The sequence below is a fragment of the Falco punctatus genome (assembly GCF_963210335.1).
Source record: "Falco punctatus genome assembly, chromosome: Z".
Lineage (NCBI taxonomy): Eukaryota > Metazoa > Chordata > Aves > Falconiformes > Falconidae > Falco > Falco punctatus.
The window spans coordinates 30775198-30792645 of NC_137586.1; the positions used below are offsets into that span (position 1 = coordinate 30775198).

Genomic DNA, 17448 nt, shown 5'->3' on the forward strand with positions numbered 1-17448 from the left:
GAGAAGGAGGCTGAGGGGTGACCTCGTGGCTCTCTGCAGCTCCCTGAGGAGGGGAAGTGGCGGGAGGCGCTGAGCTCTTCTCCCGGGGACCCAGCGACAGGACAGGTGGGAACGGCTCAAAGCTGCACCGGGGGAGGCTCAGGCTGGGCACTGGGAAGCACAGCTTTACCGAGGGGGTGGTCACACCCTGGAACAGGCGTCCTAGAGGTGGTCAGTGCCCCGAGCCCGTCAGTGTTTATGAGGCGCTTGGGCAATGCCCTTAACAATGTGCTTTAACTCCTGGTCAGCCCTGAAGCGGCCAGGCAGCTGGGCTAGGTGACAGTTTTAAGTCCCTTCCAACTGAAATATTTGATTCTATTCTATGAAACTTCTGTGTACACGAGAGTAGCCTAGCAGTTGGCACTGCGACACCACTTCTGTAAATCCACATTTCTTTTAAAATGCAGAAGGAAAGCTTCGCTCAGCCTCTCCTTTAGGGACAGCCGGGCGCTGCCACGGCCGTGGGGCAACGGCAGGCCCGGAGGCTGGGCACACTCGCCTCTCCGCTCACTTTCCCCTACCACAGCCCGCGGTAACGGGCCAAGGGGGCGGACGGGCAGCACCGGGCCGGCTGGACACGCCGCGGAGCAGCACCCCCGCCCCGCCCGCCCGCCGCCCTGCCCCGCCCCCCTGCCCCGCCCCCTGCCCCTTGACCCCGCCGCTGTCCCCGCGCTTCCTGTTCCCAACCACGTGGGCGCGGCGGGGCGGCGGCGGCATGGCGGGAAGCGCGGCCGGCCAGGCGCAGTGCCTCAGCTACGCGGGCTGCAACTTCCTGCGGCAGCGGCTGGTGCTGGCCACGCTCAGCGGGCGGCCGCTGAAAATCCGCAAGATCCGCACGAGGGAGGAGGACCCCGGCCTCCGCGGTGAGCGAGGGGGCACCGGCATCGGCGGGGGAGAGAGGTCAGGGGTGGGGGGAGGCGGAGCCCCGGCGGCGGCCGTGCCGGGGGCTGCTGCCGGGCAGGGGCGGTCTCGCACGGGGAGCGGGGGCAGCCCCAGACGCTTCCCGACGGGTCCCGTCAGGGGTGCGGGGGTCCCGACCGCATGCCGGTGCCCCCCGTGGAGCAGCCGTCTCCCCGGGGCAACCGCGCAGCCGGTGCGGGCGGCGGGCCGCCGGTCGGGCTGGCACACGTGGGCGGCGCGGCCGGCGGCGTGGGAGCGGCGCGGGGCGGTGACAGGCCGAAGCGAGGAGCGCGACCCCAGCCCGCCGGGCTCCCGCTCGTCGCTCAGGCGCGGAGCCGGCGGGGGAGCGGTGCCCGCTCGGCCCCGCAGCGGTGCCCCCGCGCTGTGTCGCCCCCGCGCTGTGTCACCCCCGCCGGCCGGCCGGCAGCGGGGCGCACCCGGGACCGGCGTTTGTGCCAGCCCGTCCCCGCCGCCGGGCGGGGCTGCCCCGGTCCCCGCCCCTTTGCCGGGACGGCTCGGTCCGCTCCGCGGCGCCCCGGGGTGTGCGGGTGGGGGAGCGGGGGGGCGAGGGGTGCCGGGCACGGACCCGCTGGCCGGGCTGCGGGCGGGCGGGCGGCGCTGCGAGCCCCGGCGGCTGCGGGAGCGGGCTGGCAGCTCCGGCCGCCCCGTCCCGGGAGCGCGGGTTCCCGCGGGCGCGGTGGGTCAGCTTCTGTGCCTTGAGGTTCATCGGTGCCTCGCCCGAGCCGTGGTGAAGGTGAACGGCGTGAGCTCCTTCTGCGGCCCCTTTCCGCAGGCTCCCAGCGTGCGGGTCCTCTGCGGGAAGCCTTGCCCAGGGGCACCCGCGCCGTTCCCAAGCGGGACCTGTGGCGCCCCAGAGTAAATTGAGCAGAGGCGAGAGGATGGGGACTGAGGAAGAAACATCACTGTGGTCTTCAGTTACTTTCAGGGCGAGGTGTGAAGTTCAGAACAGGGCGGGAGCAGGACCAGCACAGATGCTGCTCTCCTCCTGAGGGAGCTTCAGTCTATAGCTAGAAATTCTCCTCTGAAACTGTAAAAACATTCTTGTCGACTTGACTTGATACTTACCATGACCCAAAGTATTTATTACCACCACGGGATGATTATTGGTGGTGAAGTTTGTAGCTTTTGTCTTGGCTTTTTTTTAAAAGGTGTTTGAAGTACCTTTTTCAAGTAGGGGTTAAAATGTAGACTGTGACTGTAACAGAAAAGTAACAACAAACAACACTCATCTCTGTTGGTGATTAAACACGCAATTCTCGCTGCTTTTCATGACTGTGGAACATTTGCAATGAAAACGTTCTACAGGTTTGTTCTCCTAGAGGGAAATGTTTATTTGCAAGGATGCACTCTTGCACTGGAAGAGGTCCCTGTCCTGTATTAGAAACTTTTAAGTTTAGGGATTATAACAGAGAGCAGAACCAGCATTGTGTGACTGGGGCATCAACCACCTAACAGTAGGTAGCCCTTCAGTTTATATATTTATTGCTTCTTGGAAGCTTACATGGAAAGAAAAATCTGATTACTGATGAAGAAGTAACACACAGTTATTGTTAAGGAAGCGCTGCAGCTTACCAACTGTTATACAGGTGGTTTGTCCTTAAAACTACCTGGGTTTTGAACTCTGCATATGTTCACATATTTTCCTTGATACTGAGTCAGTACCATCTTGGGATACCTGAATGCTAGAATACTAGCATTTTTTTTTTGTTAGGTTTTTTGGGGTTTTTTTTTGTTGGGTTGGGTTGGGTTGGCAGAGGGTGGTGTTAGATGCACTTGTCTTTTCCCTTGTCTCTGAGCAAGAGTACACACAAACAATAGGAACTGAGGAATTTGTTCTACCCAAACCGCTATATTGTACACAGTAAGCAAGAAAGGAGGCGATGGGGAGACTTGCATTTCTCTAGCCTTATTAGGTCAATGATAGTTTTGGAAATGTAAAATTTGAAAGTCTGTGGATAGCTAATTGTGTTTGTGGACAGCTGTGCAGCAGCAGCACTTCACATCTGAATGTCCCCTTCTTTTAATGAAGACCTTTACAGAGGATAATGGGAAGCCATTACTAGCTTGTCATGCTTAAATATAAAGGGCCTTTTTGGCTAGGATTTGTATGTTTTGCTTCATACTGAGCAAAGTGTAAGTTGTCAAAGGTATTATCCTGGGCTTGAGTGATCCTTCAGGTCACTGTGGTCAGAATTGTCAACTTGTATCACTCACTGTGTGCTGGGGAGAGGAGTCTGGCTAACCCAGGGGTCACATCTGGGGGCATGTTGACTGATTTGAGATGCCTGTAGGCTCAATTTAACATCTCTGGGTTTTTTATAGTGAATTGCCTTTTCTTGTGTGGTAGAATGACACAGGTTGGAGATTGAAGGTAGCCCTACTGTCATGAAAGGCAGGAAAGGGAAAATGTATGAGTATGGTGTTGAAGTTTTGTATTTTTTTCCAGGGGAAAAATTAAAGGAACGTTAATTTTCTGTCGCTGTTCTACCCCTTAGATTTTGAAGCAAGTTTTATTCGCCTGATTGACAAAGTGACCAATGGCTCTCGGATTGAAATAAACCAAACAGGTGAGGTCTCTTTTCTCTTCTTCCTCTGTTCTGGTCTTCTGGGCTCTACCAGTTGCTGCTATAAAGTCACAGTTTTGGCTTGATGGAGATAGGTGTTCAGATACCATTCGCTGAGAAGTTTTGTAGTAACTGATTGCATGCAAGAAGAGCAGTGCCTCACCATAATGCAGAGAGTTGAGGAAACTGTATTGCTCAAGAGTTGGAGTTAGTATTTTGTTGGTATGCAGGATTTTGTGGTGGGGGAAGATCCCATTGAGCCACAGTGCATTTTTGTAGAAGGCAAAGTTGGTCTTCTACAAAGGCAAATTTCTGAACAGGACTGCTTGCCTAGTCATGCTCAGAAAAGAGGTTGGTTTGAGCAAGAAACATCCCACATGAAAATCGCATCTGGTTCTTGTCCTTTTTTTTTTTTTTTTTTTTTTTTTTTTTTTTTTTTTTTTTTTTTTTTTTTTTTTTTTTTTTTTTCCCCAAATGGTTATGGTTGGTCAGTAAAGCAGATGAACTACCACCAGATATGTCCAGACAACAATGACCCAATGGTCTGGTGAAGAATAGCTGCTATGGAGGACGATAATTCCTTGTATCAGCATTTTGGAGATTGCTAAGCGATCCTTTATTTTTGGAGAGAAGGGGAAAGGAGGAGAAATTATGTGCAAGACAGCCAGCCAGCCACTCATATGTGTTTTTATTTATTACTGCAGACATGGAAATGGCATGCTGGAAATGCTACTGTAAATTCTTCTGCCTCCAGTTTGCCTGTATACATCGTTGCGAAGCGTCTTTATGTTGTAGTAATGGGCAGTGTGCTGACAGCATTCTCATTTGGTTTGGTCCCCTGGCATCTTCCGCAGGTACTACCTTGTATTATCAGCCTGGTCTTCTCTACGGAGGCTCGTTGGAACATGACTGCAGTCCCAGTCGTAGTATTGGCTACTTTTTGGAAGGTCTGCTCTGCTTGGCTCCTTTCATGAAACATCCATTGAAGATTGTCCTGAGGGGAGTAACAAATGATCAAGTAGATCCTTCGGTAAGTAGTAAGATTTAAGTACCAGAGGAGGGTTATTTAAATAAACCCAGAATATTAGGAAGAAGTGTCTAAAACGTGTTGCATTTTTATCATCTCTCACATCCAGAAATATCCAATGTTACTGCATGTCAGAAAACTCTCTGAACAAAATAAGCATCTGCTAAACTGTTCCCTTTCTGCACCACACTCTAAACTGCAGTTTATAATCTACCTTTTGGCTTCAAGTTTTGTACTACTTCTGTCTTCTTCCCTGGAAACTCCCTTTAAATGCAGTGTCAGGCCCTGCCACTGGTTTGCTTCTTCTGTTCTCTATGAAATTAGATGAGTTGTTTCTCCTTCCCCACATAAGTCTTTACTGTAAGAAAGGGAAATTGAATTCAAGATTTGAGTGTGACAAGGAAGGAATCTTTCTTTTCTGTTGGAAGATGTTAGAAATAGAAGTCACGTGACAATTACAAAATTACAGTAGCAAAAATTTGTAATAACTTATTCCTCAGTAAAATAGTAGAAGGTTTGGTAGATCAGATGACTATGAAATGCTTGCCTTATGTTACTGCTCATTTACAGTCCTTTGTTTTAACAGTGTTTTTACAAAAATGAGCTATGGATAACAGGGGATTAAAACACTGAAATAATGGTTAGTGGTTATGCTGGTTGGTTTGTTGTGGGTTTGTTTTTTTTTTTTCCTCCCCCCCAAACATAATGGCTTTTGGAGGGCAGCGCCACTGTTTACCTTTTGAATGGTGACTGGAAAGTGCCTGAGTAGGTTAAGGAACCATTGTCATCTGAAAATTTAACCAGTTTGAATTAATACAAATGCTATGAATTATAAGTGCAGATATTACATGAACCTGTAAGTCCTACTGGTATTTACGGCTTGTCAACTGCTTCTCTTGTAATTTAGAAAACTTGTTCTCATGTGTGGACATGAGTCAAAGCATGGTTCAAGTGGGTTATACACAGAACTGTCAAAAAAAACCTAAAAAACAAGTAAAATGGGAAGCATGTTATGCTAACCTTTCAGTGGCCATGATTAAAAGTACTTAATAGAGATGGCAAGTAGTAAGAATCAAAGAAGTCTCTTTTGGTTGATTGCATGTTTTCAATCACAGTGCAGAAATTCTTGAACAATTTGGAGATGAAGACAGTCCAATCTTAACATTGCTTTGAAGTAAGTTTGGACACTCATCTAAGCAACTGACTTGATTCTGGGAATTACCCCTTTTCAGGCATCAGCCATATGAACCAGTAAAGATGAAAAAATTTTAGTTGAAACAGGTGCAAGAATTTGAGCCCGTTAGTTTGTGCTCAGAAGAGGGCTTGTACTGACTGAAGCTTAGACACAGATGGGTGTTGGTGTACATCAGCTGAATCACCATAACTGACACTTAAGTGTAAATAAAATGCAGATGTGCAACTAAGGAGTTACACCTTAAGTTCATTGTGCTGTAGAAGCACAACTCTAATTACTGTGACTTAACTAGCGTAGTAATTTTTTAAGTGATGATAACTGAATACCAATTCCTAAACCTGGTTTATGTCTGTTTAACTTGCCTGAGTAAACATTAAGCCTGGTGCACACTAATAAACTACTTCAATTAATTTTACAAGATAAAGCATGTATAGCATGTAGCTCTGCTGAGACTAAAAGCACAAGTTTAAGTGCTACCCTAAGTGATTATTATGTGCTCAAGTAGAAATTTGGTTTTAAATTGATCTGAGCTTTTATTTTTCAGTAGGCAGAAGGTGTTTAGAAACTGGGTGAACATTTGTTACCTGTGCTTGCCCAAAAAGGGATGCCTAGATTTGTCTGTCAATCCGTACACTTTCTGGCTTTCCAAGGAGAAGGGGGAAAGGCAAACCAGTGTAAATATATTGTGGGTAGTTTAAAATGGGCAAGGAGTTTTCCTTGCTGATGTGCACGTAAGAACCTCCCCATCTCAACTTAGTAGGTACAATAGGCAAGGCCTGCTCATTTGCTGTGGAGTCTTTTTATTGTTTTTCTTTGTAAAAGGGATACCATGTTTTGTAAACATGTGTCTTTTATGTTGGATGAACTCTGTGGGGTGTAGCCTTGCATGAGTGCATCCAACATCTGCAGATAAATGTACAAATCCACATATGTGTGTGTGAAAATACGTATTTGCATACACACACACACACATGATCCTATAGCACGCCGTTTGTGCTTGGAAGAAGGTAGTCCTGCCCATCCTCCTTCCATACCTCCTGCTTTCAGCTGCACAGTCCTGTGTACTCCAGCACCCTGGACACTTATCAGAGCCTCCTCTAAGCCAGTTCAACTGACTGGCAAAATGGCAGAGAGCTGTACCCCAGCATTTTCTGGTGGAGGCGTCCATAAGCCAAGTAGCAGGAAAGTGTGTGCAGCCAGAGAAGGCAAACCTTTCCCTTGTAGCAGTAAGCACGTGAGCTGACTCACCGGGCTTTCTGAAATGCACTTTCAGCACTGAGCTCTCAGCTTTTACACAGCCTCAAAAATACCTGTTGGATGTGATTTTTGTGTTGCAGGTTTGAGATTGTTCTTTGCCAGAGAGCCCCTTGTCAGGAGGACAAAGGGGAACATGGCAGGTCTCCTGCTGTGGGGAGAATGGAAATGGTTAAGGCAAGAGGAAGGGTGATTTCTAGAGGATGGGTTGTGGAAGAAAAGACCAGCTGAGTTCAGTGAGGCATGGGTCGGGCAGAGTTCCTGGAGTATAAATAGTATGTCGTTATGCTAGCATTTTTTTATATACGTAATAGTCTTTCAGTGTGTTGCAGTGGAAAGCTCTTTGGCAGCTGGGACCATTCTGAGAGAATACTGTGGCCACTGAAATACAGGGTAACGTGCACTTGCTCCAGGTTGGACTGTGGTGATAATAGTGTGTGATACATCCTAAATGAGTAAGAAGGGTTCTGCTTTGCTCGTGCTTGTCAGGAAGAGATGTGACTTTGGAATACTAACCTGAACTGTTCACTGGCAGCCTGCATTTGCATTATGTTTTTCTGTACACTGATGAGACCTGACCATGTAGCTTGTGAGTCTAGCATACAATGTTGAGGTAGTTTCAAGCTTCTCTGTATAGAGAGTATGTATGCAGTGGGTATCTTTGCAAAGTGCCTTTTTGAAGGGAATGGAGGTGGCACACAAATAATAGCTCTTATTTTGCTTTCCTTCTCTGCGTGTTGTTGGTCTGACAGACACATAGCTGATTTTAGAGTAATGGTTCTTAATGTTTGGGTTTGCAAGTGTTGAATTTTTTTTTTACAGCTGTGCTGTGGGGCTTTCAACTGAAATAATTTTGGTGCTGCCATGAGACTCACATGTGAAGTTTTGGCTTGGGAGCAATAATCAATCTGCAATGTTAATAAAAAATCAGCAGGTGTCTCTAAACAAGCAGTTTTTCCTACTAACTTTTCTGTCTCTCCCTGCCCGCCCCAATTTGCTGAACTCTTGTTTCACTCTTCCCTTCCCAAGTCTAGGTCCTTGTCCCCAGAACATAGTACTGTATGTATGGCAGGGATAAATGCTGTTCTGTGCAGTGCTAATGCCTGTGCAGGCCAGGTAGCACCTGCCTCTTTCCTAGGCAGCCATTTGTTGTAGGGTCTGTGTCTGGGTTTTTGCAGCTTTGGACTATCTAAAGGATTCTGCAAACCACTAGAAGTTACTTTTTTTGTTGTTTAATCATTGTAGATTTCCTTAAAGGAAGGAGGTTTGTATTTATGTTAGTTCGTAAGCAAGCAAGCAATGTCTGTGGGATTTAGGAAGTTGCTGGCATTTGTGGTAAGGTATGCCCTCAGTTGTACGATGCATTTGTTTTGGTACAACTTGGTGTTGTGCTCTTTGCTCTGGGAATGGAATAACTGGCCTTCAAGGGGAGCTGAAGGATGGTTTTATGACTGAATATTGGCAAGAGACTGGAAAATATGGTTTTAAGTCTCAGTTCTGCTACCATCTTGTGATTTCCAGTGAAGTACTTAACCTCCCCTGCCTGACATCCCATTTGTCTGCTAAGCAAAGCAATCTTTTCCGCTTCTTCAAATACTGCTTATTACCTTCTCTATTGAAGCTGCAAATCTGGAACAGGCAGTCTCTTACTATGTGTCTGTCTGGTACCTGGTAAGTATTGTGCCTGGAAGTTGGGGACTGAAAACTACGGCAAGGCTTGAAATTTTTGGGAACAGACGAACCAGACTCAAAGTTGATGCAGCTTCCTAGTGCTGGTGTAACATGCTTTCTCCAGAGTTACAGACTTCAGTCCAAAGAATTGCAAAAGTGGAAGTGGGGGCGGAAAAGGGAGTTCCTAAGCTACACAGAGAAGGTCTTCTTTTTTTACTGGTATATTTTGTTTCATAAGAAAGGATAAATATTGTGTGACTTTAATGTGAACCACATCAGCTTGTTGGAACTTCTGCTGGTGGTATTCACCTGTGTCTGGGTATGTGCACATGCATGTTAGTAAAGGTTTTTGCTCTAAAAGTCAGTTTTGTGTGATTAATGAATACTACTGAGGGGCTGAATTAAGGTAGCCTGGCTGTAAAAAATATAGGATATATAAATATAAAAAATTAATCTTTGACTTAACAGGATTTTTTTAATGAAAATGTTCAAATATCGATAATACCATTAAAACCAACAGCAAATGCCTCTCTGTAAAGAAGAAAGTATGTTGGCCAGCAGGATTTAAAGAATGAGAGTTGCACTCATAGCTACTCGGGTAGCTCTTTAACAGGTTGTTCACAGTTTGTATTTGACGTATGTGCTAGTACTTCCTCAGTGGCTCACATTCTGTGCAAAACAGAGAGAATGAAACTGGAGAATTGTGGTTCCTGGCTGAAGGCAGGGGAAGGAAGGTGCTTTTTTTCCTGCCTCCTCAGCTGCTGTCTACCACATGCCGGTTTCCTTCACCTGAATTTAGTTCCGCTTTGGTCGTGCTGTTCTGGTCCTGTCTCTCCCAAGCTGCCTGTCTTGGGTAGCTGTGTGTGCTTTTGCACTGCTAAATATTGTTACCTTTGGCGATACTACTGAAGTTTCAACAGGGGAAGATGATGACAGTCACTGTTGTCTTGGGTCAGCAGCTGGGAGGGTCAGCAATTAGGAGGAGCAATGGCAAGGAAAATCCTGTTCAGACCTGGATCTGACAAGGATCTGCCTCAAAGGGAGTACACGGGTGATGTGTCACCCAGTTCAATCTTCTAAGTATTTCCACAGATGTTAACCTAGAAGTTTTTCAGAAACATGAAGCTCTTGACAGAAGGGTGAGGTTCTTCTTGCCACATCAAGGATCTGCTCCAAAATGCAAAGGTTATTGTAATCATCATTTACTTAGCTGTAGGATTTTTTTAGCAGCGACAGAAGATTATAATTTTTTCAATAACTGTGTTCAGAGAAACAAATGGTTTAGCTGAACCATAATAGAAGTAAAAATCAGGCCGAGGAAGAAATCCAGGATAGGAAATTCCATCTGCCAGTAATTTGTTCTAGCAAATTTTTTGAGTAGTGAGACACTGTGGTGGTGTAAGAGTAGCCAAAGGTTTCTTTTACATCGTTATGTCTTCCCACAGAATACCTAGTACGGAGGAGCCTTTTTTTAAATTAGTGACTTAAGTAACTTCCAGTAAAGAGTCTGCTTTTAATTCTGTGTTCTATAGGTAGATGTCCTTAAGGCAACAGCTCTACCCCTACTGAAGAAGTTTGGAATTGATGGTGAAAGTCTGGAAATCAAGGTAAGACAATTTGTTGCTTTCTTTTCTAGCACATGCTGAAATGATGCTTTTGCACTGCTTCACAGGGCCATGTGCTTGCTGCTGGTGTCTGTCTCTAGCAGATACCCAGTTGTAGCTACACACGTTTATAAAACTGCCTTTTGTTCTTGACGTGTTTTGGCACACCAGCCACACAGTGATTGAAGTTATTGTAAGAGACATGTAAAGGCTATGGCTAGAAAGGGTAAGGAGAAAGTAGTGACTTTTCCTAGTCTCCTAGATCTCCACAAACTAAGAAACCTTTTTGCTTTCTTGTTCCTCTTCAGTTAATTTAATTTCTTTTTCTTTCCGCTTGCTCTTCCTGCCCTGTGCTTAGGCTTAGGGAGTGATAGTAAAATCTTTTGCCTCCTTCACCAACAGAGGAGCTGGATCCGTGTTTGCGTGATTGAGGCTTGCTTCCAGTATGGAAAATACAGGAAAGAAAGTTAGAAAGACTAACTTTTCACAGGCCCAGTAAGTCTGGATGTAGAATAGATTTCTTTTTTTTTTTCTAGGCTGGAGGAAGAAACTATAGCTTTTCAAAGTTTAAGAGTGCTCGTTTGAAACACTTGAAGGCCCTAGCTGCACTGCCAGTCTTCGCTTGCTCTGCCAAGAGCCGTGCAGGTGCCTCCCTCCACCCTGCCCGTGGCCCTGGGGCTGTCAGCCCCTGCTCCAGCAACCCTGTGGCAGGGACAGTCTCCACAGCCCGGCCCGGCTCAGCCGTGGACCCCCTGAGCCAGACCCACCCACAGGCCCATGTACCATCCCCGTCCTCGTGGATGTTGGCTGGGGTGGTGGGACAGGGTTGGGCTGGCCAGGCCTTTTTGTGGGACTGGTCTGGTCCCCCATGTATATACTAGGCATCAAACACTTCCAGACGTCCTTCAGCAGTGAGGTACAGACTGTACTGTTGGAGTTGAACAGTCTTAAGGCGAGGCTGCCTTCCTGGAAAAGGTGGTGGGGTTTGTTTTTTTTTTGGGGGGGGGGGTTGTTTTGTTGTCTAGTGAGAAGCCATGTCCTACTGTACTTGAAAGAGAGGAGGGAAAAAGAAATCAATTTTTGCTTATAGGTTTGGTGCAAAATCCGTTTCTGTCTTTAGGATGTCTTTCTCACCTGTGTTCAGGTAACACCCCTACTGATAACATTTTATTATATGTGAAATAAATGCTGTCACTTTTGAGCATGTAAATACATTCCATTGTGCTCTTTACTAACCTGCGTTTGTCCCTCCGTTATTGTTTCTAGATCAACCGGAGAGGAATGCCTCCCAAAGGGGGTGGAGAGATACTGTTTGCTTGCCCAGTGAAAAAGGTCTTGCAGCCTATTCAGTTCACAGACCCTGGCAAAATCAAGCGCATCAGAGGAACTGCGTATCCTTTATCTGTTTGTTTTTCTTCTTTTAAACAAATTTGCCTTTAAAAAAAAGTGTCCCAACTTGAAATTACAGAAGTGCACCCATGTTGCTGAGCGTGTGTCCAGGTAATATGGGGTGACACGAGGATCACACAACTAGGTTTTAGGACCATTTCTCAAAACTGCTGTGCTCACAACACTGCTGTTCAAAAAGCTATTAGTAGATAAGTAAATAGATTAAAAACTGAACACTACTATTTAAAATATTTCCAATAGCAAGAAAACATTAAAACACCTTCCATGACATAATGTAGCAGCACCAAAAGGGATCTTACCTGTGTGTAAATCCAGTAATTACAAATGCAGTTTTGTTATACATGGCATAGGTAGCATCTTGGCTGTTAATGAGTCCAGCAGGATGTCAGATGGGAGCTTAAATCTTAGTTCAGTTTACACCTCACTGCATGCATGTGAACTGAGCTTTTTGTTGTGTTAATGAAAATAAGTTTGTTAGCTCTTCACCTTCAGTAGTACCACTGGAGATGGAAGTGGTGGAAGTTGTACTTCTGCACAAAAAGCACAAAATAGTGTTGTGAAGTACTCACTTTTGCAAACGGAACTGCACATCTAGTTAACATTTTTGTTGGTGGGGATTTTTACTTTTTTTTTTTTGCTTGTGTTTTTTTTTATGGTATCTGTCATGAATCTGCTGTCACTGTAGGAAGAAAGCAGGTACCTTACAGGTAAGATACTAAATGTTGTATTTCATGAGGTCCTGCTCTCTTGAGCATTGGCCAATTTGTAGTTTAATTTGTGATTATGAGAGTCCCAAACATGATCTGGCTTTGATTACCCAAAAGGAAAGCAGGAATGGGAACAGTTTTCCTGCCAGGGGTGCAGACTAGCAGCCTGTTCTCCTTTTACTTTACAGCATACCATCATAATTGTGTGTGAGAACAGGACACTTTGACCTCTGTTTCCAGTTGCAGCATTTGGATGAGTACAGCGTTGCCAAGTGAGAGCAATTTTACTGAGTGCATATGCTGTAGAATGAAAACAAGGCAGCTCTTTGTGCTTTTGCTGGTGTTTGTCATGGTCTTTCCATGAAGTAAGTAATTTCTCTGTGCCCCTGTCCACCTCTGTAGTAAGTGGCTCTATCCTGTTTCTGTGTGAAGGAGGAAGCAATGATCACGGCTTTAGTGCCGTCTTTCTAAATCTGTGTTAGTACACAGTACCATTCTGGGCCACTTTGACTGGCTTTGGTCAATGTATGTCAACTATGGGTTTTTGAAATTCCACTTTTCATTAGGTTTTTCTGTGGTTTTTTTTTTCTCAGGGATGAAGGTTTGAGTAAGCCTGGTGAGAGGCAGTCTCAGTTTAGCCATTAAGTGGTCCTTCAAGCCAGCAGAAAACAAAACATCAGGAAGGATAAGTTGTTAGGTCTTTTATGTGTGGGTTTTGTCCCTTCAAGATCCACCTGGGCAAATCAGCTTCCTTCACAGCTGAGGAGTTTGTGTTGCAGCAACCTTTTATAGTCATCCAAAACACTTGAGTGTACCAGCCATGCAGAACAATCAGTTTTCTGATTATTATTTACTGGGTTTGCCCTTAAGATCTTAAAGCCTTTGGTTTACCTACTCCACAAGAGAATGCAACAGAAAATTGTAGAAAAGGAAATTCCTTTCTGCTAGCTGGGAGGTTTGCTTCATTGCTGTGTGCATGTAGGTGCAGATGGGTTGTTAAATGTGCAGAGCCTGAGTCTGAATTATGATCGGGGTGGAATTTGGAGTACAGTGTACATTGGAAGATCTGTTGGGAATACCACTGAAGCAGCACCTGAGTAAAAAGGCAGAAAGTGAGTTTGTCTCTTGTGTTCTGCGAGAAGGTGGGTTGGGGTAAGCAGGAAGGTGGTAATTTCCTGGAACTATTACCTTCAGATGTTGAGTGACTAGAGGACCAGTGAACCTGATAGCCTCACAGCACTGCCAAATACTTGGAAAGAGCAAATATTTTTTTCATCATTATTATTTTCAAATTAATTTCTTTTTTTTTGTTAAAACATTTTACTACCCAATTTCTGTTTGATAGGAATGGGAAGACAGAATTTCTTGCTGATAATTCAGAGAAACTTCACCCATCACTGTCTTTTGATAGTATATGAAGAGCAGAGCATGCAGGACTTCTTCCATCACAAGAAAGCACAGGATGACAGAACAGCAGTTTAGAATTATTGAAGTGCATTTTTAAATAGATATTTACCTAGTCATAATAAGCTGTTCTGCACATGTTCTGTCTACCTCGCTTCAAGGTATACCAGTGAAAAGACTGTAGAAAGCACTTATACACACATGCTTCTCTAAGTACAGGAAAATGGACCAGTACTCATGAATGGTTGTATAGGACAAACCCACATTTTCCAAAATAGCATGTTGGAACCTCTTGGCCACTTTTGTCAGTCTCTGGTTTAAATTTCTTTTGTGACCACAATGAATTCCTTAGCTCAGAAATGTAGATACTCTGTCAGAGTGTCACCACAGATGGCAAACAGAATGGTGGAATCTGCAAGGAGCATCCTGAATAAATTCCTACCAGACATTTATATCTACACGGATCATATGAAAGGGGTCAGCTCTGGAAAGTGAGTATCCACTAGTCACAGGGAACAGAAACGTAATTCTGTATTTGTTCATCTGCTAGGGTATTCTGATCTGTAATTAAATACAATAAAACTGAGTATTAGACCATAATCTTATATTTTGCTGACTTGAAATAAATATTCCTCACACGGAAAAAATGGAATTATTGACTAGGTAAGTTTGTTTTACTCTTGGTGCAAGGATAAAAATTGTGTGTTTTCTTAAACAAAGAATGTAATATGTTACTGCCACTAAAGACAACTTGAGCTCTCCTCGGTTTTAAACCTGTTCCTCTGAAATGAGATTAAGATGAGAGGTGCCATGGTATGTTGTGAAAACCAGCATTGAAACTTGACTGTACACCTTCTGATGGAAAAGGTAGTAGGGACAAAACTGTTTCAGAAACTGAGCTGTATGGGTTGTCCTCTGCTTTACATAAATAGCTGAAGGAGTGTCCAGCGAGGACTGGAAAATAGAGACATTCATTTACTTCCACAGATTTTGTTCACCAGCAGAACACAGAAGTGGTGGATGTACGTCAGACAATTGTACCAATAATCTGTCAACTTTGTTGGCCTCTTACCACTTTTCATTGAGATTGAAGGAGGTTTGGGTAACTAATTTTTGTCTTCTGTCTGTATGCTCAAATCCAAGCATGAACATTTTCTTTCACTGTTGCTACTTTTTGAATTACTACCTTAAGTAAAACTGATTAGGTTTCAAAGTTAAACAAATCTAAAACTCATTGACTCGTTCTTTTAAGTATTTTTCTTCTTTTCCAGTCCTTCACCATATTTAATATCCCAGGTTAGTAAGCTGTCTTGTTCCCCAAAAAGTGGAATCATTCACCTGGTGTGCAGGAGCCAGTTGACACAGAGAGTAGAGTTATTTCTTTATTACAGATTTGCGCAAAGCTGGGAGCTAGGTGGTATTACACAAAGCAAGCCAAAAACTCAGAAGAACAAGAATAATATTTATACGGTCTAGTTATACATACATGTTTTCGAACCTCTACCTAAAATATACTATTTATTGGTAGTTTTTCACTGTAGTTTTCTATGGGTCTGTATATCTCACACTTCAGTTTAAAGTTACAGTGTATTTTTAACTCACTACACATCCGAGGGAGGTGGGGGGTGGGTCTTGTAGTCCTGAATTGAGTCAGTGGTCACAGTCTTCCCCCGGCCACCTTTGCCTTTCCCCTAGTTACAGTTTCATTCTGCCAACTTCTTGTCCTTGTTGCAGCCGGCTGGCTGTTGGCACCTCCTGGGGCAGAATGTTCCCTGTACCAGGCTTGTAGTTCTCCTTCCAGGGCACAGCCATCAATACAGAGCTACAGAGATGTGACTAACCTAACTTCACTAGAAGAAAAGAATAATTTCATGTTGACAACAGTAAGATAACGGGGATGGAATGCATAGCTAGACATCATTGTGGTTCCAGACTCTTAACAGTGATCAGAATTGTGAAAACTTTTCTGAGAGCTGTGTGATTTTGGGATCATATTTTGGTTTTTATGCATGTTTAAAGTGAAAAAGTCAAATTGGGGTGGCAGCATTGAATTTACTACTTGCAAGGATAGCCCTTGCAGAGGGATAAATAACGGCATGGGAAAAGGAACTCAATCCCTTTTTGCACTGCTGGTGCATGTGGCTTTCTGATGCTGCTGTGCTGTCACATCCAGTGTGTTTTAACCCTGATGGAAATGGGTAACTGGTGTATGCATCAGGAAAGTGGCGTTTTAATGCAGATACCAGTGTAGTGAAGGCAAAGTCTGCAAAAGAAAGATCAAATACCCTTTAATATCCCCCTGTCATCCTTTTATATACATTTGGTTTCTTCTAGTAACCAAAAGAGTTGGGATGGGGAGGGGGTATGGGCTTTTCCATACACAATAGCCTTATAATTTTCATGTTAGTAATTTCAAATTGATACTACGTTGTTAGGAATGCTAACATTTTGAGTAATAATCTACTCTTCTAAATGAACAAAAATACAATTAGCTGTAAAATTAATAATCTTAAAAGGTAAACGGTCCTTGAGGACAGTTTAATTCTCTGTAGGCATATTCAGAGTATCAGACAATTTTTATGGATTAAATTTACAGGATACTTGATATTAAAATCCTTTTGAAAATATCAGTTTCAGATCTCCTGCAGGTCTAACGGTCCACTTTTTTTTTGGAGGTTCTTTCTTCACTCTTGTGTAATGTATCCAAGATTTCATTCCATTGGTCTTTATCACTGTAGGGGTAGTTGCAAGAACAGTGTATGGTCCCTTCCAGGTTTCTTCTAATGGTTCTTTTTTCCAAATTAGAACGTAGACAGAATCTCCAGGTTTGATTCCATGTGCGGTAGTATCTACAGGCAATGGTCCTTGTTTCTTTAGATACCTGTGCAGGGGTGACAATACCTTAGAAAGAGATACCATATAAATTATATAACTACTTCCTGTTACACACATCTGGTCACCTTTTCCCCAAAACAGAATTAACTGGGTATGGTTTCCCGTAAAGGGTCTCGAGATGGCTTAATCTTTCTATACTTCTAGGAGTAATTCTGATTCTCATTAATGCTATTGTTAATACCTTCACCCACTTCAAATGAGTCTCTTGGCACAACTTAGCAATTTGTGATTTGAGAGTTTTGTTCATTCTTTTTACTTTCCCATTTGACTGAGGTCTCCAGGATGTATGCAGTTCCCATTTAATCTGAAGGAACTTGCGTATTTCTTGCACTGTATCAGCAATAAAATGGGGTCCATTATCTGATGATAGTACATCTGGTATTCTAAATCAGTGAATTACTTCTTTTAACAATACCTTAACTACCTCCCTTGCCCAACTGTTGTGACGCAGGACAGCTTCTGGCCAGCCTGAAAAGGTATCAGCCAGAGCAAGAAGGTATTTACACCTGTTGTGATTGGGCAACTTGTAAAAATCTATTTGCCAATGTTCTCCAGGAGTGATTCCCCTTTTTAGGTTGCCACGTGCTGGCCTTTGCTTAATTTTTTTATTATTTTCACAACAAAAGAGGTATTTCCTAGTAATAATGTCCACCACTGTCTGTATTTTTGGTCCTGTTGCATCTTGTTTAACACTATTGACCATTGCCTCTGCTCCCATATGAGTTTCTTTATGCAGGTTAGCAAGGATAGAGTTCAT

At 44.1% G+C, this 17448-nt stretch overlaps 1 protein-coding gene across 1 annotated transcript in view; it reads left to right on the forward strand.

The window, feature by feature from the left end:
• The first annotated feature begins 701 nt into the window (after positions 1 to 701).
• RCL1 (RNA terminal phosphate cyclase like 1) overlaps positions 702 to 17448 on the forward strand; it is a 34026-nt gene continuing 17279 nt past the window's right edge. Inside the window, exons 1-6 of the mRNA XM_080372309.1 lie at positions 702 to 902; positions 3456 to 3527; positions 4379 to 4554; positions 10204 to 10278; positions 11542 to 11666; positions 14162 to 14287. Of these exons, the coding sequence (XP_080228435.1) occupies positions 755 to 902; positions 3456 to 3527; positions 4379 to 4554; positions 10204 to 10278; positions 11542 to 11666; positions 14162 to 14287 (722 nt within the window). The 5' untranslated portion in view covers positions 702 to 754. The remainder of the gene's footprint in view (positions 903 to 3455; positions 3528 to 4378; positions 4555 to 10203; positions 10279 to 11541; positions 11667 to 14161; positions 14288 to 17448) is intronic.